We start from the raw sequence: 24,343 nt of genomic DNA, 5'->3' as shown, positions 1-24,343 counted from the left end.
TGGCAATCACTTGTTTGACGTTTGAAACGTCGTCTACGTCATATGTCAAACATTTGCATCCTTCGGGGAGAAGAAAAAAAAACTAACTTTGCGGTATTCACAAAAAGTTCGAAAGATTCGTGTATTTTGCGTGCAATTATTTTCTAATTACACTGTCCTCGGTTCACCCGCGCTAATAAGTTCAGCCTTTGGAGTAGTTATCGTACCGTAAGCAGCACAATGGAAGAAACGTCATGTAAGTAAAGCGAGGCACTATCTTTGGTTTACGTATGCTGTGCACCCTCAGCCGGGTGGTTGCTGGTCGACGATCGTTTTACATTTTTACAGCGTGAAGCCAGAACTGCCCACATACGGTTGCGAGATTTTCAACGTGTACGTCTGAATCATTGGTTCTACAACCGATTTTCGTTCCGATTTTTGTTTACAGGCTCAGTCAGTAGTTGGCTCATATTCGCTGCCACACATACTGCTCGGTGTCTGTTTCTTTGTTTTGTCTCTGCTCGATGCGTCTTGCGTGTCAGTAAAAGGGTAGAACCGATGCAAATGCAACCCCGAATCAGTAATCAAATTAAATTGTGGCAGTACATGCACACTGGCTCGTTGGTAGTCAGTTGCGTTTGCAGTAGAGTAATCGGTCTGCATCCTACTACACAGACACCGACCATACATACAAACCCCGTAATGGTAGCTACATCTGGCCAGAAGCCAATTGTGTTATCGAGCCGTGGTGGTGATTCATCTTCTCAAACAATGTTATCACATTTAAATGACGAACCTCGGTTCGAAAAGGCAGCAGAATTGCCGTTTTACAGACAGAAGCTGTGCACACATGTGAAGAAGCGATATGTAAAGACATAAACCTGTTTTTAAACTTTCCCAACCCTGCGATAGAACATGCAGGTGAAAATCAATTAGCACCTTCACTGACGACTGTTAGCACCTCTTTTGCGTTTTTAGCTTTTTTTTTCCTATGCGACTCACATAATCGATACGCTTGTTATATTCCAATTAACAGCGGTGATTACTGATAAAGTCTTAAGCTTTATCATCCCCCTCGTTGGTATAGGATAAGCAATCTCCAGGAGGATATTAAAGAGTGAATCGAAAGCTTATTACTTTTATACACTAAGCTTATCTGCATCGATATTAGCTGTTGTGAAGCAATGGGATGTGTATAACTCAGTTCTCACAAGGTATTACCGAGGGTTCCCAAAATCCTGTTTTATCGCCAGAGACTTTCTATTGTTTTGATCTACAGCTTTGGTGTTTTCGAAAAAAAAAACTTTATCCAATCAAAGCTTGAGCCAATTGGGAATTGGGTGGCAAATAGTGAGGAATTTCCAACTGTTTCGATTTTTATAATATTTTTTCAGTTCTAGAAAAAGAGAATAGCTTCTATTACAGGCCTACATCCGACCAACCATCAGTCTTAGGATTTTTTTTAAAGAGCAGCAGAGAATTTTGGTGGAAACCAAAGCTTTATTTCAAAGTTTGGCATCCCAGAAGCAGAACATCCATTTAATCGCTAAATTTGCAAAATGAACAGCTGATGGTGGTTGTGAAAATCGTCGCCGTCGATCGAAGAGACTCCCAGAGCTACCATTAGCAGCGATCAATAGATCCTTTTACCCTTACACAAACCCCCTTTTGGAGGATCTTATTCAATCGTACTCTTTCCAAGATATAGTATGAAATTATCTGTAAGGTTCAGAAAGAGTTGAACAAAAAAGTTCCTCCTTTCGGGACAGCCGTATTTGCCGTATGGCACCTCTAGGGATCGTGTGACAATATTTTTGTAGATCGCTCCTTAAGCTAAGAAATGGAGAGAAACTAGGTCCATTGAGCTATCTGCTGTACTTTTATTGTAATCTCTACAACGTTACATTTCATTTTTTAAATTGAGTCTAAGTTGTTTAAGTTGTGTTTAAAATGTCTGAAAAAAGGAAACGATTCTTGCAATTTCTTCAGAATAATTTTTATCATCTTAGTGAGAAAGGTGATCCCAAATCAAACGATTCATTCATTTTTCCACCTGAAAGACTCGACAATCGGGAAAGGCCAAACCGAGGGCCGTTGAGGAAGTCACATAATTGAAAACGTGACGCTAGATACCTCTAGCTAGTGCGACTCAGTCACCTTTCCGTGCAACCTGAGAGTAAATGGTAAGCTAACTGGATCTCGACCTTAGTCTTTTTCGGTAACATGAGATGACCAACAAACCGCATCGCGGACAGCGAAAAAAGTCAACCAAGTGTACGATCGTCAACGTGTCTCGTTAAAGACACGGCGTTGGTATCGCCATTTCGCTTTGGTGGATCGAGCAATAAATCCTGCAATTAGACTCTCGCGACGGGATCCCTGAGATGTTGTAACTGTTGTAAGGGGGAAGAGCAAGAGAATGAGAGTCGATGCTCGCGAACGATCACCACCGTCAATGATCGCCGCTGGATTCGCCGTGCGCTTGAAAAGGGGGGTAGTTCGTCGCGGTTCTGCACCCCCCCCTAGAAAAAGAGGGAGCAAGAGAATGCTTTCCGAAGCATGGAGAGCTTTTTACGCGTACGCGCGCCCCCCTATTACACCCCGCGCATCCAAAGGTAACACCGAAAGCAAACTGAACCATTTTCTCTCGCATGCCGCGGTCTCTCTCTCTCTCTGTACACCCCTCGTGGAGGGTTGCTTTTCAGTTCACGACCGCGCTTTGAAGCTGGCGGACGCCATCATCACCAGCTTCTTCATCAACCGATTCCCGGCGGAGTGCTTGTTACCGGAAAGCTTCGTTCGCGTAGCGGTGGCTAAACCAAACCGAACGGGAACTGGTTTCTTTCTCTGTCGGCTCCTGCTTTTTTGTTTGTGCGTGAAGAAACGGTCGTTTTACCGGTTGATGGAAAGGAACGAAACAGTGTGCCAAATTGGCGTTCGAAGATGAAAATTTCGGTAGCAATGTTTGCAGTAAATGGCGCAATACCACCGCAAACGGGTGCTTTAAGCTTTTCCGTTTGGGGGGTTCCCTCAGTTTGGTCAATATAAAAGGCCCCGTAACCGAGCCGGCCATGTAACGGGGAGCATACTTGAGCGGTGCAAAACTTCCCCCGTGATTGAGGAAAATAGATCGGCATAAATACACCTTACCGACCTTACGACGTAGCGACTTGGGAGTAGGGCATGCGGCTCGTTCAATTTTCCATAATTATGAATGTTACGTTTGATGAGCGTTTTCGTTAGGGCTTACGTGTGACGCAAGGATACGGAGTGCGTGAACCAATCGTGGAAGTGATTTTATTTTTATAACGGCGCTCCCCCTTCAACCGAGGTCAGCAGAGCATAAATCGAACGTTCGTGATGAATAAAACACCAGGCGGAAGAAAAAATCAGTCCAGAGTGTTGTTGAAAAAAAACGAGTGTCCATTTCAGAGTCAGCAAAATGACACTTTCGAATGGCCACAGAGTCAGCGCTGAGAAACAGAGCTGTTGTGCCGATCTAGCAGAAGCTTCTCAACCGTTCGCGACTCTCTTGCGGTAAGGGAAACACACTTACCGCCGTGGTAACACCCGTTACATGGAACTGCTGTGTGAATCTCGTGAAGAGACGAGCGAGACGAACAACGCCGTTCAAATTCCTTTAAAAAACGCAGCCATTCCACGCCGTACGTCCAATACACATGACGGTGAAACGGAACGATCATAAAGCAGTTGATTGCAATAGATGCATTTAGAGGTTGAAGTTTGGTAGGAAGTTCATTCAACGCTTGGCACTGGTTTCCGATCGTTTGCATCAAGACATTACACATCGCGATTGTCCCAAGTTCGCCAGCACTTGAAGCTTCGTCGGAGTTGCTGGTATTGTTGGTGTTAGTATGTGAGAAACCCTAAACCTAAAGCGCCTCTTCAAAGCGCACCACTGTTCGGTACATTCGGCTGTGTTTGCTGTGTAAGGCTGGCCTTGCAATTCCCTGATTGCACCACCCACCTTTACCAACGTTACGCCAAGAGGAAAAACAGAACAGGGCGCGAAACACGAATTGGACATGATGTTGGCGATGCTTTTACAAGCTCCGCACAATTATTTCATCGTTGTGCGGTGGTGCTGTAACAGCTCCAGATCTCCCTTTCGTTAAGGGGAGCTATCGATTTGTTTGATCATTTACAGCACACACACACAAGGGATGGTTTGGCGCCAATTGCTGGCAAGTAGTGTGGTGAAGTGTGACTGGTGGTGCGTTGTGACTTGTGGTCTCTGTGATCTGTGATCCTCTCAGCAGGAGGACAACTGTACGTTGAATGGGTGAGTCCGGCGATAAAGCGGACCCATCGTCGGAAGGCAAGCAGCACCAGCAGAAAGATCTTACAGGAGGCAAGATGCGGGTGGGCGAGGATGATCTGCCGAGCCTCGAGTACATCGAGGACCCGTACATTCCGAAGCTCGATCCGAACTGCTTTACGCCCTCGCTCGACGAGGTGTACGACATCGACGAAGACGACGGTCTGATCGGTCACGAGGAGCAGCACTGGTCGGACGAAACGGAACGCTATCTACGCTCGCTAACGCTCGATCAAATACTCGGTGTGCCGTCCGATGACGAGGATATCGATCCAACGTCGGAAGTGGAGCTGCAAACGGTTGAGACGGAGTTTAATCCACCCCTATCCTCCGACGAGGGAGACACTGGCGAACAGGCATCCAACCGTACCAGCCGATCGCCCGGCAAAGATCCCGGCGAGCGGCTCGGTGTGGGAATTTGTTTCGAACCTGCCGGCAATGCTGATACCGCCACCAGCCGCCCATCGCCGGGTGGCGGTGGAGGCGTAGTACGAAACATTCTGGCCAGCCGGTTGCTGCTCGGCAGTGCCACCAATCGACGCATCCGGGCGCTGTTCAATCGGCGCAAAATTCGGGACGTGCGAGTCACGTTCATCGATTTCTCGAAGCCATACCTGGCCCGTATCTCGAGTGGTGATAACTACAAAAGCTTCCTCAACATTGGGAGTGCGACAGGTAAGAGCGGTAACAGTGGGTCCGGAGTGCGTGCGTGAGTTCTAACGGAGAGACTGGTTGCATAAAACATATCCACCATGCCTGGAGGAATGTTGGATGACGGTCGGTGAAACCCGTAAAGTGTGGAAACTTTTCCGTATGACGTCGCAGAGGACAACGATCGCGCACAATGCAAAGACACTGTGAAGCGTCGGGGGGGTGTGGGGGTTGCGTATACATTAGCTAATAGTGCATTGTAAAGCACAGCATTACGCGGTCCCACTAGCATGACGATGGTAAATGGGTAGTGTATTTGAAACAAACATTTTGTACACAACCGCCACCGAACGTGGTGAAAAGAAGCGTACTCTGTGATGTTGCTTCGCGCGATCTTGTCATGCGCTTATCAGGGGGTTGGGGGGGTCACTTTTTTCGTTGTGTATGGAATTTGCGTTCCTTGGACTCTTGGAGAAGCATGCGTGACACATTTATGGTCTTATCACGAGAGCGGACTTGAACTTGTTGTGCCACTTACAATCGCCACAAAAATTCAAGAATAATTGCAATTAGGCAGTGACGTAAGCACAACCATATGATCGCTTTATAATGGATGGTCAGCGACACGTGTCATTGCCCCACACATTGCCAAAAAAGTGTTGGAAGCAGTTCACCAAGCTGGATCAGCATACGGAACAGATGGAAAAGCTAATCACTTTTACCTGTGTGGGTCATACACGACGAGGGTAATTTTCTTGTGCAAAGTTTAGGTTCATACGTACTCGCAGTTCACGAACTAGGGAATAAAATAGCTTAAAGTCGATCAAGAGTTCTTTCACTTTTTCAAGGCCATTGATACCGTTCAATGGTTGCATGTGTGGTGGTGTGCCAGGGCTGCGCATTCATGTAAATGAAAACGGAAAATGCAAAGGTCTTCACCACGCCTATGCAATGCGCGAACGGAATGCGGTTTTCGATCGTTTGGACAGCGCTCATTTTGAAATTTACCCTTACAAAGCAAATTCATTTGCAAAACTGGGCTACGGTTTTATGTAAACTACCCTTAATATTTGCTTTAAATGTATCCCAATGCACCCAATATAAAACTTATGATTGTTTTGTGCCTGGTTGTTAAAAGCACGCGTAAAGTATGAAATATGTCTATGGCGTCACGTCAGCTTCTGTACATTTTCACGTTTCCAAAGCCATACAAAACCAGGAACTTTGGCTCAGAACAATCCAACTTTTTCCTCTGGGGTTAGAAAAACAACACCAAAAGCACATAAAAGCATTCAAGGCCTAAAACAGCCCAGAAACAAGAACAAGGTGAAACATCCGCTCTTGGAGCTGCAGGTGTTGGCAGTCGTACAAGTACGGTGACACGTTGGGCAAACTGTATAATGGAAGGCTGTTCAAAACTTTACCTTCTGTCAATAGCTAGGTTGTTTGTCGGCTTCTCCTTCTTTTACAACAATACTTACTGGTAGAAAACTCTTCTTGAAGAAAGTTTGTAGATTTAACATTAAATTCTAAACGATGAATGGAGTGTGTCGATTGAATTATTTCTGTAATAATTCCGGAACGACTGGAACTATCTTAAACATTTCACATTAAGAAAAAACAACAACAGTATAATACAAGGGATTCATTGTTTTGTGTGTCTTATGTTCTACGCAAATATTGTCACAAGGCCCCGACCGAAGCCGGAGCTTTTCAGCTCTTTCTCAATCTTGCTTCTACTCTGTATTGAATGCAAAACGATTAGCTGATGTTCGGCCATGTAGTTTTGCTCCATAAAATCAATTTATCGCTGCAGAAGTCGGTTAGAAGTATCTTCGATCGACGACGCGGCTTCGACAAGCATTGTCAGCCACTTATTTCGACTGATTGTTGTAAGATGGACGATTTTTCGGCACGCAGCCGTCACGTAGTTTCACGAAGCGAACAAGGCACGAAGTAAAGGAGCGTCACATGGAAATCGTCTTTCGGATGCAGCGTCTAAAAATGATCCTATCTTGCGGAAGAGATGAAGCGTTTTTTCTAAGTAGTATGGGTATATGTACGTCCGTTGGTCTCGGAGGCTGATGATGAAGAGAGCGATCGATCTGTCGATCGTACGCACGAAGCCTTTCACAAAAATCCTATCGCAGGATCGGAGAGAGGATCCACGCCGGAAACTCTCTCCTACGCGCTCACGCAGTTGACAAGCAATAAGAACACACTTATCGCTCCAGAAACGCATTCGAAAGCAGGGGTTTCGCGGTGATGATACGCGGTTAATTGAACATCGTTATGTTCGATAACCAGACGACTTCGTCTCAAACATGGATGTCCGGGATGTGCTTCACCCTACGAAAGACCCCTTTTATCCAAGTTTTAAAAGGATACAATTTACTTGTGCATAAGTTTAGTTTCCTCGAAATTTACTGCACAGACACACTGTTGTGGCGGCGGTCTTCATACGACAGGACCGGGATTCAAATCCCAACCGGACTGTTCCCCAAGTAAGCTAGTCTAGTAGGCATGATCGTAAAAGGCCGTTAGGCCAAGAAGAGAGACTGTTGGTTGGTCTGAATCGGTTTCTACATTCGTAAATCTTAAGTCTTATTTATTTCTCCAGAGATGAGAAGATGTTTTGCCAGTAATCAGAACGTGTTCAATTTCCAACTTCTTTGTTCAGCTGTAAAAAATTTTCATGCACATAAAAACACAATGAAACCTTGGGTGGCCAGTATATGAAACATCTTTTAAATCAGTTTAAAGCATACGGGCATACGTTACCAAGTATAAAACTGTACGATACGAATTCTACTTTCGACTCATGCTTTTGTGATCATTTTTACATCCAATTACAGACAATTCTGGAAAATTATCTGATGCATCTCCGGTGGGATCGATCAGCTCGGCCGAAATAGCGAATGAATTTTCCGGCCTATCCGCTGAGGAGCAAACAGCGCAGCGCGAAGAATGGAGTCAGGTAGGTTTGTTTGCTCGTTGTTTGACCAGCTCGTTGTTGATTGCTACTATGAAAAAAATTGCCAAGTTGCAACACCTGACCGTGTTCCGTACCCTGTTTGTTAGTTCTAATCGTTTGTTGGATTTCTCTGTGCACACGCACACCCTCCAGGAACTGGCACGTGTCGAAGAGGAGATAACCACGCTGCGGACGGTGCTACAGTCAAAGATGCGGCATGCCAGCGAGCTGAAGCGTAAGCTGGGCATTACCGTGTGGAAGGAAATCACGGACGACGTTAGCCAAGGATTTAAGAACGTTAAAGAAAGCAACGTGTAAGTATTGATTGCTGACCACCGGACACACCTAAACACCGGATATTGCTACGCTCGTTCAAATCGAATTCATGTCGCGTTACTCTCTGCACGATCAATCAAGAGCGATCTCGGTCGATCAATTATTATTTCGCGTTCCCCGTTTTCGTTTTCGGTTGTTGACGTATTTCTTTTTACAATTATTCCGTTTTTTTTGTTTATTTCCACGGCATTTTCTATGGTATGCATCTTCAGTTATCAAAGCGTCGAAACGAAGGTCGGGGAAATAACGAACGTGGTCACAAGTGCACCGATGTAAGTAAGCTCTGCTAAAACAGTACGCGAAAACTTGTTGCTACTGACCTGACCGTCTCTCAATTTCGCTATTGGCACGTATCTGCTATGTGGCTAAATTATCTGTGTGTGTGTGTGTGTTTGTGCTTTCCCCCACTAACAATAATGCGTATACAGTCCTTATTACCTTCGCATCGATGTTGCCACCGAACCGTTGATTCAGTTAGTTTCTTACTTTACTCCCTTAAGTTAATATGATTTATTACAACTCCTTTTTTTTTGGTAACAAAAAAACCTCCCCAAAAATGGTTGACACGTTTTTAAATGTGTAGCTTAAATGTTTGTTCAATAAGCTTCCATTTTTTCTCTTCCGCTTGCATGTTAAAATAGGATATCGAGAGGGTAAGTCCACTGTTCCCTATATATATAAATACTACTAACATGTTGCCTTCTACTTAGTAGTTAGCTTATAACCGTCTATTAGTTGACACTAATGAAACCCCCAACAACCACAATCTGTTTGCTCAAGTGTGTACTCTTCCAATATATGCTTGCTTGCTTGTTGAACACCTATGTAGTCAGCCAAGTACTTACACTAATCTAGCAGCAAAGCAGTGAAATTGAGCTAACAAGCAAAACTCACTCTTCCTGTGCACCTTTCTTCGTTTCTTTTGCATCGACGCAGCTATCAAAAGACGGAAAGTGCGATCAAAACGACGGCCGGTAAGACGACATCTGTGATCGGAGGCATTGCGGGCAAAATGACACAAAAGCTGACGGAAATGAAGCAGTCCGATTCGTTCCGGTCGTTCGAAGAGCGGGTCGGAACGGCGTACGAGAATGTTCGGGTAAGGCGCCACATGAAACACGCGCAAACATGAAACTTGCTGCTAACCGTAACTTTATCTCTTGACGCATGCCCGAAGTCGAAGGTTTCATCGCGCTCCAGCTCGGTGCAGAGCTTGTCTGATATTCAGAATGACGAACGTCGCAGTTCCGTGACCACGCCAACCGCCATCCCAGAGGAGAAACCGATCCCCTAAGCTCGTGACCGGCTGGCGGGAGCTATGGACGTTTGGGGGTGTGTTGTGTGTTGTGCTTTTTGCAAACTATCTACGGTTCGACAGGATCGCCGTTCAGGAACACTCGAGTTTGTATCTGGGAACGGAGCGTATTGTCCGTCTCTTTCGTATGGCTTCATTGCGGTTAAACCTCTTCAATTTGTGCTAACCCTTTAGTTTGCGTCTGTGTGTGTGTGTGTGGGATGATGCTCAACATGCCTTCAAACCTTTATTTAACGAACATAATGAATCTAAACTACTGTCGGAATGCTGCGCGAAGATTAAGGCCGAAGTGTCGGATACAGGATGCAAGAAGCCTATCATACAATTTTACTCTTAAGTTACATTTGAGTCCAGCCCCGTTTAAGCTAACAAGCGGTAAGCACACAGCTGCATCGCATAGGAACGATAATCAGGAACGGTCCTTTCATGTGGAGGAAGAACACAACGGACGGCGCCGCGTTAACATACAACTAATAAAACATAGCAAAAATCGCACTCTCCGTAAAGCAAAACTAGCAAAGTAAGTAAGTGTTATTTGGCGGCTTCTAGTTACACTGAATGTGGGGTGTGCTTTCGATCGTGTCGGGCGGCAAACAGAAAAGGGATCATTGGCGCGCTTTACTTCTCGCCACCACCTTCCGTCAACCTCATATTCCGGTCCGATAGACAGGTGCTATTTCCTACCTAGAAAGAATTAATATTCCTAGCCAGAAGACAGAGGTAGAGTGGCGCGTTCGCGCTAAAGTTTTGCTTTTCCTTTCGCTATACGCAAAGAAATGATATTCCTATCGGACGGTAACGCTTAGCTAGGCATTGTACAGCAACTTCTTGTGGCGAGAGACAGTACTATGATCGCGAACCGGGACACACACACACACACACACATACACGAACTCTAATGGTGCCTAAATTCATAGTCATACCCACATCCGAGTTAAGTTTTTTGCCGAGTTAAGTACCGCGAACGGGACGGGGGACAGGAGAGATAAGCACATTCATATATTCTTGTACGTTGTAGCCACTCATACACACACACATACTTTTTACAAACCCCTGACCACGGCGTAAATGATTAGGATGCAAATTTAATATATGTACGTTTGTATGTCCCTCCCGCGGCTAGAATAGCATCATACATCAGCAAGAAAGGATGGACGTGGACGAAAAGATAATTATTTATAATGGTCCCTCCTCGTTCGTACTTATGGAATTTCATGAAAATTATTGCGTATATACAAGTGGTCAAAATAAAGAAAGAGAGTACACTTCTACTATACACATGCTTCCTTCCATACTTGCTCTATGCTCGACTATCCTGCGAAACGATTATCCCTGCCGTGCTGGCGGATGCATCAACGCCATCACTCCATCTCAGTGTGCCCAAGCCTTCGACGCCACCTCTGTCCGTGTGGAGGGATTTAAAAGGACATGACCAACTCACCAGAGTCGGGTGAGTCTAATCCGCTGCCCAATAGACGAATCTTCGTACAGTACGTAGAGCTCGCCTTGGTAGCATCTGATCCAGTGTCCCTCCAGTGGGGTCAAAAATCCTTCTGAGCGTCTTCCTCTCGAACGCGGCTTCCCTCTTAGGTTTCGTCAGTTTTGGACAGAGTCCATGTCTCAACGGTGTATGTGAGTAATGGGACTAGAAACGTTCTGTCGCGACAGGTATTTAGAGTGGAGGAGTTTCGTCAGGCTGTAGTATGGCCGGTTGGCAGCCAGCAACCCTGTGCGTTGCTAAACATCTATGTTGTCGGTGCTGATTTTGACCCCAGATAGATAAAGCTTTGGACGATTTCAAAGGTTGCGGTCACCCATCTGTACATACATGTACATCATATATCTTCATAGGAGAGCCTCAAACCAATGATGTCTATGTCAACAGCGTATACCAGGATCTGGAATGACTTGTAGAAGATTGTCCCCGAAGTTTCCACCTCCGAGTCGCGGATGGCTCTCTCTAGCGCCAGACTGAAGAGGAGACAGGCAAGCCCATCTCCCTGGCGCAGGCCCTTGGTGGTAGCAAAGGGCTTTGAGAGTTTTCCATCCACCTTCACCTGGCATGTAATGTTAGCCATTTTCATTCTTACAACTCAGGTAAGCTTGCCCGACATTCCAGAAGAGCTCAATGCGCGTCGTATGGTTTTATCGTATGGCTGGCTAGGCTATATGCTGTCATATGCGGCTATAAAATCAATGATGAGTTGGATGTAGGAGTGGAGCTGCTGCTCCGCCATCCTCTCCAAGATTCGGGGGCCACATCGGGAAGATCGTTTTTATTTCGGATACCTTTTCTCCCTTCATTGCAGGTAACCAGCAGACCGGAAATAATACAAAGTCGGTTCAACCGCATTCACCATAACTATATATTCCATGTAGAGCATACTGGATTCTTTACAATTTCGAATTATGAGATAACGTTCCGTGGGTTACTACTTCTGCACACACACACTGTAAAGATAGTTAGTTGTTGCTTGCAGTTAAGGAATAATACGAGAAGGGGGCGCATATATACGTGTGTAGATAGATATACTTTTCGCTTGCGACTAGGCGCGCACCTAAATAGATAGATATAACAGACAGACAGTATTGCGATCCGAACCATGGTCGGCAAAGACAAAAACATTGTATGTATGATTAAACAAAACAAGGGAAGAAACCAAACCGGGCTAAAGCGAAAACGGAACAGAACCGAGCAAAACAAAAGCATCGTTTGTGCGGCTATTGTAGGGGTGGTGTATAAGGGCGAAACAATTTAGAACCAAACCATTCATCCAAACCGGTATTGCTTAACCGCAACGAAGTCTAACATCGTCCCTGCGCTCTCAAAGCTTCCTTCGCGTGGCGCGCCAAGCGGGTTCGATAATATTGTCATGTTTGTTCTTAGTAATTTCTCTAATTTATAGCAAATATCGACAATGGCATGGGAACAACAACAAGATACTACACCGATTGAAGAGATTTGGAATGGGGTTGTAGCATGATATCAGATGTGGCCCTTCTACGCGGCTATCACCGCGGATTCGATTTCGTACTTCAAAACTTCAAATTAACAATAAAAAACAAAGGAAACATTCCTTCTTTTGGGCCGAGAAGGTGGCAACAAGGGAAACAGCAAGTCCGCCGCCGATTGCCGGCGCCACAATAATTTACGCGCCTTCAAACGGTTTCGATGAAAGCTGCGAGAACAAACGAGTCCTGAATTTAGGGTATCGCTTTCGAGGCGAAAGGGAGAACAGCGTTAAACAATTATGTACAGCTTCACTACTATTTTTCATCAAGACCACGACATCGATAGGTTCTAATGCCGTTTTGTTTGTTTGTGACTATTTCGCTCTATGTGTGTGTGTGTGTGTATGTATGTTTTGCTCATCTCTTGCGGAGGCCACCCGCACAGAACTTGGAGAATCGTTTGTTCGCCGCACTTTCATAGACCCCTTACTTGGTGTATTGGAAGTTTTTGTGCACCGTCGGCTTGATGTCGTACACCAGCGTGAGGATCTCGCTTAGCAGCGCTGCCTTATTAACCGAAATCGAGCGGTTCATCTCGACTATCTTGTTGGCAGTATCCGCATCGATCTTGGCCGCTACACCTTCACGGCTGCCCATGTGCTGCGAAGCCATCGAGCCAACAAACCATCGACATTAGTATTAAGCAAATCGGATCCGATTACCACGGTGACCATCACCGTGTACACATACCTTCGCTTCGAACTCCTTAAACTGCCGCTCCCGCTCCTGACGGTATCGTTCGATTTCCTCCTGTGCCTCTTCCTTGGCCTGTTTCAAACGTCGTTGCTTTCCTACAAACAAGATACGAGAGGTTTTTCTTCTCAGTTAATTATTCAGCCGTTGGGCCTCCTCCCAGTCGGATGATGGTGGCGATGGGGCAAGGCCATCCCGAAACTGGGATGGTAGCGCTGCTCTTGCGATCATTTGTGCTATCGATTTTTCCCGATGACACTGCGCTACGGACGAGAGTGAAAAAAAACAGAACCGTCCCAAAACTTACGTTTTCTTGCTTCGCCCACTTTTTCCGCAGCACGCTTTTCGGCAGCCAACAGTTGCTGAATTCCTTGCGTTTGGCTAGCCATTTTGTTCGGTCGGTCGGTTTGATGCGTGCTAATCCCGGACAGAGAATTTATTAATTCGCACTAGATTCCACGCAATGGAACAATCAGCTATTTTTTGCTTTCTTTCTTCGGGAATACAAAATGACTTTTGTGTTGACAGCAAGGGTCAAAGTGAAAAGTGGCCAGGTTGGGCCAGAGTTGCTAAAAGGGGTCCTGGGATTGACGGTTCGTAGAGTCGTTTTTGAAAAGCACTTAATTTTATATCTGAATGAAATATTAAACCACCAAAACCATGCACTTAAATGCATATATTGGCCTGTAAATTAGGGTTTGTAAGCCCACCCAGAACAGCTTACAACAACAACATCCTGACCCGCGATCTGTCAAACCGGTGCTTGACGTTTGAAGCGAACGTGCATGAACCAACCGCTTCTTGGCAGAAGCAAAGCGAAAAGATCGCATCCCAAATTATTGCAAAGGTACGCCAGAGCGCAAATTGTAAGCCTTTTCCTTGATGGCCGCTCATTCGATGGAAAACTTTAATGAAATCACATTTTAAACACCTTATCAACCGAGCCTTCTCTCTTTCGGCACGAAAAAACAAGAAAAGGGCCGTGCGTGTGTGTGTTTTCGGTACGGGTTTTGTACGGGCGATGGTGTGCGAGCGAGAAAAAAACATGGCGTCGGCTGGCCAGGCGCACATTCTAGTGTTGTTTTGTGCGCGGTTCTCGAGGCATTAATTGGCTGGAATTGAAGTACGGAAAAGTACAGTGATATGGTAACAGTTTCGAACGGAACAGATTGAACCTAGGTGTACGGCATCAACATTGCCCTGTGCGGTTTTGCATCAGGTGCAGCATCAGTCGGTCGGTCAATTTGGGCGGGCACTTTGTGCGAGTAAAAACACAGTGCCTGGACGATCCGGTTGCATGTATGTGGTGTCATTTTGTGCTGCTCTTGGTTTGCGACGAACATCTCCGCCGGGAGTGTAGAATGCTCACTGCAAACGGCGCGAGGACTTAAGTAATGTCAAGCTCAGTGTTCAAAGTGTACGACTCCTCCAGTCGCGATGGATTCGCAAGCGATGCCGGTGCAAGCGGCACTATTGGCGCCAAGGACGGTGGCTTGAGCAACGCGTCGACCGTTCACGAAGAGCTTAAGCTCGACTCTAACCTGGTCATAGTGGTCAACAAGGATGGATCCGTTTCGGTGGATCAAGCCACGCTCCAGAGTCTTTTAGGTAATTGTGCATTATTCATTGGTGTGATTAAATGAAGCTCATATCGATTTTCTGTGTGTGTACGATTGTAGCCAACGAAACGAACGATACATCCGTCAGCGTAGTTCGAATTTCGTCACCGACGCCAAGCATCGAGGAGGAGATCGAAGAAGAGCAGCGACTGCTGAAGGAAGAGAAGCAAAAACTGGACGCCGATGCCGACGGTGCCAGCTCCAATGAAGATTCGAACGAGGACAGCAGTTCCGTAGCTGGCACCAGTTCTGCTACGTCTAGTGTCGCCGGAATACCGACGCGCCGGGGTCGTCTAACCGGCAGTAAGAAAAGTTCTGGCACGATGCTGCTGGGCGAGGAGGACGATCCGAAGCACGTAAGCCTCACAGTCGAAGCGTACTATCCGCCTAGCGAAGCGTCCAACTTTGCCGCCCAAGTGCTTAGCCTCACCGGGTACGAGCATCCGCTGCGCAAGGAAGCGGTGGACATCGAATACCTGAAGCAGCTCGTTTCAAACGATCACTGCTACACGCCGCTTTCTTCCCCAACGCAAAAGCTTCCACCCCGAACCGTGTTGGATGATGTTGATTCTTCGGAGGAATCCGCGATAACCACGACAAACAAACCAAAGCCGAACGCCAGCTCGGTCGGTGCCAAGTTTGCTGACGTTCGTAAAGGAATCGACGTGAAGGTGAATAAGGCAGGTCCTCCAGCAGCGGCATCAAGCACGACTTCGACATTACAGAGCAAACAGCGAAAGCCGGCAACCAGCACCGGTGCTGTCGCATCACCACCATCAGAGCAGAAAAAGGCAACCAAGCCCGGTAAACCGATTGCGAAGCCAGTGCCGGAAGAAGAGGACGAAGATAACGATGACGAAGATTTCGATTCGGATTACTCGGAAGAGGAGTCTTCCTTTTCGGAGGACGATGACGAGATGGATGTCGATTTTAGCGTCAGCGGGCGTACGACGAACAAAAAGCGAAAGCAAGCGGTCAAAACTAAAGCATCGCCAAAGTCATTGCAGCGCGTGCAGTATAGAAAAGCGGATGCGCGAGAGCAAAACGAACCCGCTGGCAAGGAAGGGGACAAGTACAAGCATGGCAAGGTTGGTGCCAAATCGGTCAATCCTACCACCACCGTTAAGACGTTACAGCAAAAGGCCACATTGGCAAAGGCGGAGCAATCCTTTAAAGGAACGCCAACAAAAAAGGACTTTTCGAAGGTTTGCCCAGGCTCATCATCGTCGTCAGGGTCATCGACACCGACGAATGTCGGCAGCAAGCATCCACTGGGAGCAGTGCCGGGTAAAGCTGTCGCAAAACCGGACTCTAGCCAACCGAAAACGCCCACAACGACGGCCGTTTCAACGACAGTTTCGGCCACTGCTTCTGGCACTTTGTCGGTGCCTAAAAAGGAAAAGAAACCCAAAACCAATCCACACGATGCCGCACTATTTAGTGACATGTCGGCCCTATTTTCCACTCCGGACATCATAAAGAAAGTTAACGCTGGCAAAGCTACTACCCCGACCAGCACTTCCGGGGCGAACAGCGGTATTGCTGGGGGGCCATTAGGTACCAATACGGGTCATCAGAGTGTAGTAACACCCGTGAAAACACCAATTCTGGCGAAACCTGCCGAAAAGCAGAAGCAACCAGAAACGCCAATGCAGGTGGCCGTCGCTCATCCACTGCCCATCGAATTAATCGATGCGATCGTGCAGGAAGATCTACGCCAATCGGCGGTACCCGCCGTACCTATTGTCAAGTCTGGTAGCACCGGGCAAATGTCCCAGCAACAACCACCACCACCACCACCACAGCAGCCGGCAGGAATACCTGGCATTGTAAACATGTTGGAACAAACATCCGCCAGTGCGGTCGAACCGAATGGATCAGCAATGCTGCCCGTTCCGCTGCTACCGGAGATGAAACCGATTCAACCGGTGGTCGCACCTATGGCGGATCTTCTGCCCGACACTAGCATCCTCGAGGCGCTCAACAGCAACGACGATGCACTGCCGGAAGAGTTACTCGAGCACGTCGCAGAACTGGCGAAAAACAAGGAGCTACAGGAAATACTCGACAAGCAAGTGCTCGGAGTTATCGGCTCGGAAGGGTTGGGGCTGGTCCCACCAGTTATTCCCATGGCACCAGCGTCCGTAACGCATCTCTTGCCGGAACAACCGCTGGTAGTGCAGGAAGCTTCAGCCAGCACCACATCCACTACCCCCTCTTTCCCAACAGTTCCGACCGTGCAAAACGTTGCTTCGGATGCTTCCCTGTCGTTAGATTCCACCGAACCCGTACCGCAACAACCTGCAACGGTTAAAGAGCAAACCGTACCCCGGAAAGATGCGATACAGATTCGTCGGAGTGATGGTCGCGTCATAACGCTACCACCGATCGAAGCACCTGCAACGCGTGCCTCGAAGCGACGAGCGCAGGTAAGCGAGCCTAGCACACCGACATCGGTCCGTAAGTCGATCGATCAATCGCCGATTGTCGTCAGTGTGGCGGCTGGCTCGGAGATAACAGCACCCGAAACACCGAAGCTTTCTAGACGACCGTCCATAAAGGTCGCAAGCACACCGGCATCATCATCTTCGCGGCCTATGACACCTGCCGGAACGGTCGAAACGGTTAGTTCGAACGATCAGGCCGAACAGCAGCCTGTGGACGAGGCGGCGAAATCGAAACGCATCAACAAACCCCGCCAGTCGATCGATAATAATCGCGCGAAGCGAGTAAGCTCAACGAATGTGGCCATCGCGATCGAAGCGGCACAGGATGATGATTACGAGTCGGACGAAAGCTGGAACTCGGAGGATGATCCGGATCGGTAAGTGCGGGGCAGTGGCAGTTCGACTCGAGTTTTTACGTTTGATTTTTGTCTTTTGCTGCTTGCAGACTTTGGTGCATCTGTAGACAACCGCACAACAATCGCTTCATGATATGCTGCGATTCGTGTGAAGATTGGTTCCACGGAAAGTGTGTCAACATCACCAAAGCGATGGGACAGCAGATGGAGCAGGACGGTATCGAATGGACGTGTCCAAATTGTCTGAAGAAGAAGCAGGATCGTCAGGTAATTGCGATCGCTTTACTTGCAGCGAAGGAGCTTGGGTAAATGTATATCTTCTCTATAATTTTAGCAACCGAAGCTAATGGCATTTTGGCAAAAGGCCAACGAAGCTGGAGCTACCGATCCATCGGCCCCATCCGCGAAAACTCCACAGCCAGGAGGAGCAGCCGCCTCTTCGGCAGCGGCGACTGCTGTCAGTGATGCGGCTAACAACTGTGTCGCATGTAGCAAACAGGCTAAACCAAGCTCGATTTACTGCAGCGATGATTGCATTCGGAAGCATGCTTCGACTACCGTTGCCAATGCTACGTCCGCCTCCAGGCCAGACAAACCGAAGGACCGCCCCAATGTACCGTCCACATCGGTTTCAGTGGCGGCCGCTGTGTCTGATTTAACGAACGACAGCCAAATCGTAAGTCCCTTTGCCTTTGCACTGCACAGTGGCCCAACGGACTGTTTAACACATGCTTTACTACTCTCAGGTCATTGTCATGGAACGGAAAACGGGCCGCTGTTTAACGGGGAAAAATGCACCCCGGCTAGAGAACCTCAAGAGCTGGCTGCAGGCACACCCAACGTTCGAGCTCGTTCCGCCCACCTCGCAGCAGGGCCAGATCATCCTTAAAAAGCAGGCCGAAATGCGGAAACAGCAGCTGGACAAGGAAGCGGCAGAGAAGAAAGCTTCATCGTCCGTAAACATCGTAACCACCACATCCACCGGTGCAGCAGCGAGTGCACCATCGCCCAAGGTTCAAACTCAGCTTAAATTTAACGAACAGCGAAAGATGATCATCTCGGCTTCGGCATCAGCTTCAACTAGCACAACCGGCACCAAGTCGCAAAGTTCGCCCAAAATTCTCTCCACAACAAGCAGCAAGGGGCAGGCAGGGCAAAAATCATCCCTGTCCAGTGCCAGTGGCGCTTCTCCCGGGTTGCTTGCTAAAGGCACCGGGGCGCCAGGTGCCCGAACGGTATCTAGCTCTGCAAATCAACAGAAGCTGCATGTGGTAGTATCCGGCATTAATAGCAGCACACCGCCGACACCTACCACACCGACAATGTCGACGAGCATCAACAGCAAACAGAAGAAACCGACGCAAACACCTTCGCCCGCGTCGGATCAAACGAAGCAGTTCCGAAGCTCCAAATCGACTACTACCCCCGCAGGAGAGAACATTCGGGTGACGGTCAAGAAAACGTTGAAGGTGCGTATGGAATTTCCTTTCTCACTAGCTATGAATTGTGTGTTCGAACGTTCGGTTAAGCGGTTTTGTAGGATTCTCGCGTGAATGAATAGGACCGGTCAAGCCAATTAGATTCACTCAACGTGCAATAATTACGATGATTTCCATCTCTCTCAGGAACATCTGATGCAACGTACCGCTGAGCTACAAGAAGAGAGCACATTTAAACGGCTCACGGAAGAGGAAATTGACCGTTTCGTAGAGGACACCGAACATCAAATGTTTATGCTCTTCAACAAAGACACGGGCATGAAGTACCGCGCCAAGTACCGATCATTGGTGTTTAACATAAAGGATCGCAAGAATTTATCGCTTTTCCAGAAGATATCGGAAAAGCTGATAGAACCAAAGCAATTGGTAAGAGTGGGCTTTGTTTTTTGGGCTTTGACGTAGAGAAGCTCCCGTTTAACTTTTCCCGCTTTCTACTACCAGGTTCGTATGACGGCAGACGAGTTGGCGAGCCAGGAACTGGCGCAATGGCGGGAAAAGGAAGCAAAGCATCAGCTGGAGATGATAAAGAAATCGGAACTAGATTTGCTTGCCTGTGCGAAGAATTACGTGCTGAAGACGCACAAAGGCGAGGAAGTGATCGAAGGAAAAACGGACGAACGTGTTCAGCTGGATCCATCCGCGCCCGTTGAGGATGTGGTTCTGCTGCTAAACAATTCGGCCGTTAGTAGTACCAGCGAACTGGATGACACGTCCAGCTCCTTCATGGACGGTTCGCATCGTTCGAAAGATTACGACTACGGCGTGTATGGTAAATCGTACGCCGGCATGTATGGCAGTGGATCAATATCTAGTAGCAGCAGCGCGCAAGCGCTCGGTACCGGAAAGGCGGACGGTCAAGCGACTGGTGGTGGTGGTGGTGCTGGTTCATCATCATCTTCGTCACGCAAGAAGGAATCTCGTCGAAGTAGCCGCAGTCGCAGCCGGGGACGCAAGCATGAGCGCGATCGGTCTCGAGATCGTAGCCGATCGAAGCACAAACGAAAGCGCAGTCGGGAACGCAGTCACGAAGGACATTCTAGCCGTGACCGGGACCGGGACCGGGACCGGGAACGTGATCGAGAGCGTGATCGTGATCGTGAACGAGAGCGGGAGCGGGATCGGCATCACAAGGGCCGCGAACGGAGCAAAGATCGCAGTTCGAAGCATGAAGCGAAAAGCTCGCGAGATAAAGAACCGTCAGCCAAAAGTTCTTCGGATAAACGTAGAACTTCGACTGCCAGTCGTGGTATGGAAGCCACCGATCCGACTCCCACCAAAGACGTGCTCGAATCGGAACGGAAGGTTAGCAAAACTAGTGAAGCGCAAAGTAAACCGACAACCACGGGATCGTCGAAGAAGCGGGTAGATGGTGCGAAAGAAACGACAAAGCTACCACCAGCTGCAACGGAAACGGTGATCAGTGATAAGGAAACAGAAGTCAAGGACACAAAGATCCCGCAAGTGGAACAGGCGAGCGATGCTGCTGCCTTGGAAACGCAACCGTCGACCGTGGAAAAGAATGACGATGCTACAAAGCCTACTTCGATAGCGGCTGACGTTGCTAGCAAAGATTCGAAACCGGACCAGGACCAAGAACCGTCAAGCACGGTCACTATTCCAACGCCACCCCACTATCCGTTCGATGGCCAGCCGACGGAGGAAGCGAACAGCGGTGGGGGGGTGGTCGATCCGAAAAAGGCCGAGGCCGAAAAGAACCACTGGACGGGCAGTGTGCACATGATCGATGTGGCGAGCATCGAAATGTCAATACGCGCCGTCAGCGGTGAAGTTCACGATGTGGCCAAAGGCTTTACGGAGGATCTCAACATTTGCGGCACCATCAAGCCCGAAATAGTGTGGGAATACATAGGGCAGATTAAGAAAAGCCCCAACAAAGAGATTTGCTTGGTGCGGTTCCATTCGACGGAGGCGAGCGCCTACTACACACTGTACAATCATTTGCACTCGCGCAAGCGGTACAGCGTGGTGAAGTCGCCGTCGCCTTCGATAAAGGATTTCTACATATTTCCCCTGCCAGCGGATCAAATGATACCGATGATTTTGAAGCCACTCCGGGGCATCGGTATTATCGAAGGGGACAATAAGCCGAACCTTTTGCTGGGGATACTGGTGAAGATTAAAGGTGGCAAACGGCCATCATCGTCAAATGCGGCGAATGCGTCCACCGCTTCCAAGGTGTGTGGTCTACATCAGATGTAGTGCGCTGTGTTCTGTGAATTAATTTCCTCTCTTTCATGCATTATTTTTGCAGATCGTGCGCCATCAGTCAAGAAGCACGGTTAGCTCAGCAGGCGGTAAAGCGAACGCTCTTACTACCACTCCTGGCGGTACATCCGTATCGAATAAACCCGATCTAGTGCAGCAAGTTATCACAAAGTACGCGTCTAAAGAATCCCCCAACGAGGCTACTGGTGTGGCGAAACCTGCCGGATCGGAGAGTGGGTTGAAGCTCGATACGACGGCATCGATGCGCGTTGAAGCGAAAGCTAGAAGCGAATCTTCCGATACAAATACTCCCGATACGCCGGTAAACGATCCAATGGATGTGGAAGTTGACATGAACATTATTAAGGCGCCGATCGCAGGAAAAGGTAAAAATGTCACGAAAGTTGCATTATTGGCATTAGATTATTTTAATATTCTTTCTTCTGTTTATTAGCTGTATCCACAGAAGGAGGCAGCAGTAGCAGCAGCACCACCGTAGGACTGGGTCGTGTGCCGGAATCGAACTCGATGCTGCTCGACGACGATGACGATGAACCGTACTCGCCCGGTGGTGGTAGCGATGATAGCAATTTCGCCGATGTAACCGCCATCGTCGATACGTCCAAGGTCCAGCGTTCCGCCGTGACCGCCTCCGAGCATGGCGTTGATCCGGACGAAGAACGGATGCGGATTGCGATGGATGAGTTGAACAGAAAGATTGCCGAGCAAAAGAACGAAATCGTAGGTCTGATCAGTATGGGAGATTTCAAAGAGGAGGAAATTAATTCCGCCCTACCCCCGTCGCTAATCAACGAAATACCCATACCACCGAATTTGTCACAAATTCTGGCCAGTATTAAGGGAGGTGGCGCTGCTGCGGCGGTTGCCGGAGGTGTAACCGCTGCAGAAAGCGTTGGCGAACTTTCTTCCGGTCCGTCGTCCGGTGGAATGGTTAGTGCCGCAGCACCGGTAGTGGTGGAACCAATGTCGGCTCTTATTAATCGACCGTCCGAAGCGCAGGACGACGAGGAAGAGTACAATCCGACGACGCCGGCTCTGTACGGTTCGTACAAAGCTGCGCCCTCGATGCCGTACGCCGCTATACCCGTTGCCAACAGTCAAGGTGATATTGACGAGCGCATTCTACCAGCAGCGTTACTACCAGCGACCGTAGTGGCACCAGTGGCCACGTTTGATCCTCTTACTTCCCAGGTAGCTGTGCTGGCTAACCTTGCCGCTTCTTTATCACCGGTCGCTGGTGTCTCGCAACCGGCGGCGGCGACGGCGGCGACGTCTAGTGCCGGTGAGGGCGAGAGTCGTCTAGCGAAGCTTACTGACGAAGAGCTGCTCAGCATGGTACCCGATGATGCAATATTACCCGATTCTTCGTCGAAGGATGGGTAAAGATATGGAAGCTGCCAGTGCAGCATCAAGCTAGAAACATACGAACAGTAAGGTATGATTGAATGATAAAGGAAAGGTACGTAGAAAGTGAACGTTAAAGCCGGGAAAAGGGTCGTTTAACATATAAGGCTTAAAGTTCCGCAATGCATAATAAGCAGTTCCGATCGTTCCGGGGTTTCACTATGGGCCTACACTTATACATAGTAGTGTTATGGGATTCCTTGCCATTCCTGCAAAGTGCACAATTTGTGTTCAAAGTACTAAGCGTGGGCATAAATGCAATATACACGAGCTCATAGCTGCACTGACCGTAGTTAGAGTGAACGTTCCATTGCTACATATTGCTAGCAATGAGAGACATAAATGTTTCCCTTGTTCAACAACACCGTTTCTCACAGTAATTGCTTGAATGGAATGAATATGCGCTCTGGATAATGTAGGTGGAAGATCCTGAACAGCACACGCTGCTGTAAAAGAATAACCAATCATTGGTGTATAATGTATTGCAGTAATGTACTACCTATTCGCGTAGTAATTGCACTAGTTTAACAATCCCTTGTAAAAAGATTCATGCACACGTGTCTGCACTGCTTAGCGTAAGAGCTGAATCCGTATGTTGTGTAATATATATATATCGATATGTATGTGAACTAGCCGTTAGATTATATTTTTGTAAAAAACAGAAGAAGAACCAGGAACAAACATTTGGAAATGTGATGTCAAAAAAGAAGGGAGATTAAAAAAAAAAACCATTAAACCTGCATTTATACATTTGAATAGTAAGTTAGGCGGATAGGTATCAGCGACGCAAACTACATTTAAATCGAACGATTAAAGCAAGATACTCTTCCACTGAAAGGATGCTGCATAGTAGTGCTAACGATTTGTGACTATTCCCTGCATGACGATAGAAGTAAACTATTCTAGCACCTCTGGAGGCTTCCGTGTTTCGTTTGCAATAGTCAACACAATTGAAGAAATAAATAATGACAACAGGAACGGAAGAGATGGCTTCGTTCTGTCGAATGTGGCAAGGATGAATCCGAATTTTATATTCATAACATACCACATTCTTGCTAGGATAAAAATCAGTGAACATCAGTGAAGAACATACGAAACGATACTCCCTGTTTCAGGAGCGATCGAGCTGCCTGCAAATCGGCTGAGAATGGTGGAATCATCTTATCCGTCACCACGATCAACGACCATTGAACGAACGAATAGTTGGACTAAACGTGCTGGAATGAACGATTGGCCTCGTGACAGGTAGCCAAAGCAATGGTTTGATGATGAGTGCCGGCAAGCACTATCTGAGAAGAATGCAGCGCGAAACCCGGCAGAACATGGAGACTGCCCTTGATTGAACAGACAGTAGACAAGGCTATTCAGGAACAACCCGCGCAGCTTCGACGAGTAGCTTCGATGAGCAGCTGATGTCAGCAACATCTATCTCAGTCCGAAGTAAGTCCCAAGTTCCACAGGATGTTAACCAT

General features: G+C 47.8%; 3 protein-coding genes across 9 annotated transcripts; 2 read left to right on the top strand and 1 right to left on the bottom strand.

Annotated features, from left to right (window-relative positions):
- Positions 1 to 52: 52 nt before the first annotated feature.
- On the top strand, positions 53 to 10,870 carry LOC118512267 (tumor protein D52-like). 7 transcript variants are annotated; one of them, XM_036056449.1, is made up of 8 exons: positions 2,688 to 3,516; positions 4,148 to 4,993; positions 7,825 to 7,946; positions 8,097 to 8,257; positions 8,492 to 8,551; positions 8,921 to 8,932; positions 9,216 to 9,378; positions 9,457 to 10,870. In XM_036056449.1, exons 2-8 carry the CDS (start codon positions 4,279 to 4,281, stop codon positions 9,571 to 9,573), a joined length of 1,350 nt encoding a protein of 449 aa, XP_035912342.1. In that variant the 5' UTR covers positions 2,688 to 3,516; positions 4,148 to 4,278; the 3' UTR covers positions 9,574 to 10,870. The 7 variants fall into 7 exon arrangements, with proteins under 7 accessions (XP_035912348.1, XP_035912342.1, XP_035912340.1 ...); XM_036056450.1 differs by having other exon boundaries at positions 2,696 to 2,934; XM_036056447.1 differs by having other exon boundaries at positions 2,688 to 4,993.
- A 1,066-nt stretch (positions 10,871 to 11,936) lies between these two features.
- Positions 11,937 to 13,842, bottom strand: LOC118512288 (V-type proton ATPase subunit G-like). The gene is made up of 3 exons (XM_036056511.1): positions 13,607 to 13,842; positions 13,297 to 13,397; positions 11,937 to 13,206 (listed from the first exon to the last, which is right to left on the bottom strand). Exons 1-3 carry the CDS (start codon positions 13,686 to 13,688, stop codon positions 13,033 to 13,035), a joined length of 357 nt encoding a protein of 118 aa, XP_035912404.1. The 5' UTR covers positions 13,689 to 13,842; the 3' UTR covers positions 11,937 to 13,032.
- Positions 13,843 to 14,095: 253 nt separating this feature from the next.
- On the top strand, positions 14,096 to 23,887 carry LOC118512252 (death-inducer obliterator 1). The gene is made up of 9 exons (XM_036056405.1): positions 14,096 to 14,907; positions 14,979 to 17,742; positions 17,811 to 17,988; positions 18,056 to 18,397; positions 18,468 to 19,190; positions 19,347 to 19,586; positions 19,662 to 21,416; positions 21,493 to 21,832; positions 21,901 to 23,887. The coding sequence occupies exons 1-9, from the start codon at positions 14,694 to 14,696 to the stop codon at positions 22,848 to 22,850; spliced, it is 7,506 nt and encodes a 2,501-aa protein (XP_035912298.1). The 5' UTR covers positions 14,096 to 14,693; the 3' UTR covers positions 22,851 to 23,887.
- Positions 23,888 to 24,343: the final 456 nt, after the last annotated feature.

Source organism: Anopheles stephensi, chromosome 3, assembly GCF_013141755.1.
Source record: "Anopheles stephensi strain Indian chromosome 3, UCI_ANSTEP_V1.0, whole genome shotgun sequence".
In the NCBI taxonomy this organism is placed as follows: domain Eukaryota; kingdom Metazoa; phylum Arthropoda; class Insecta; order Diptera; family Culicidae; genus Anopheles; species Anopheles stephensi.
The sequence above is the reverse complement of the archived record's forward strand: the minus strand, read 5'-3'. Positions and strand labels throughout refer to the sequence as shown.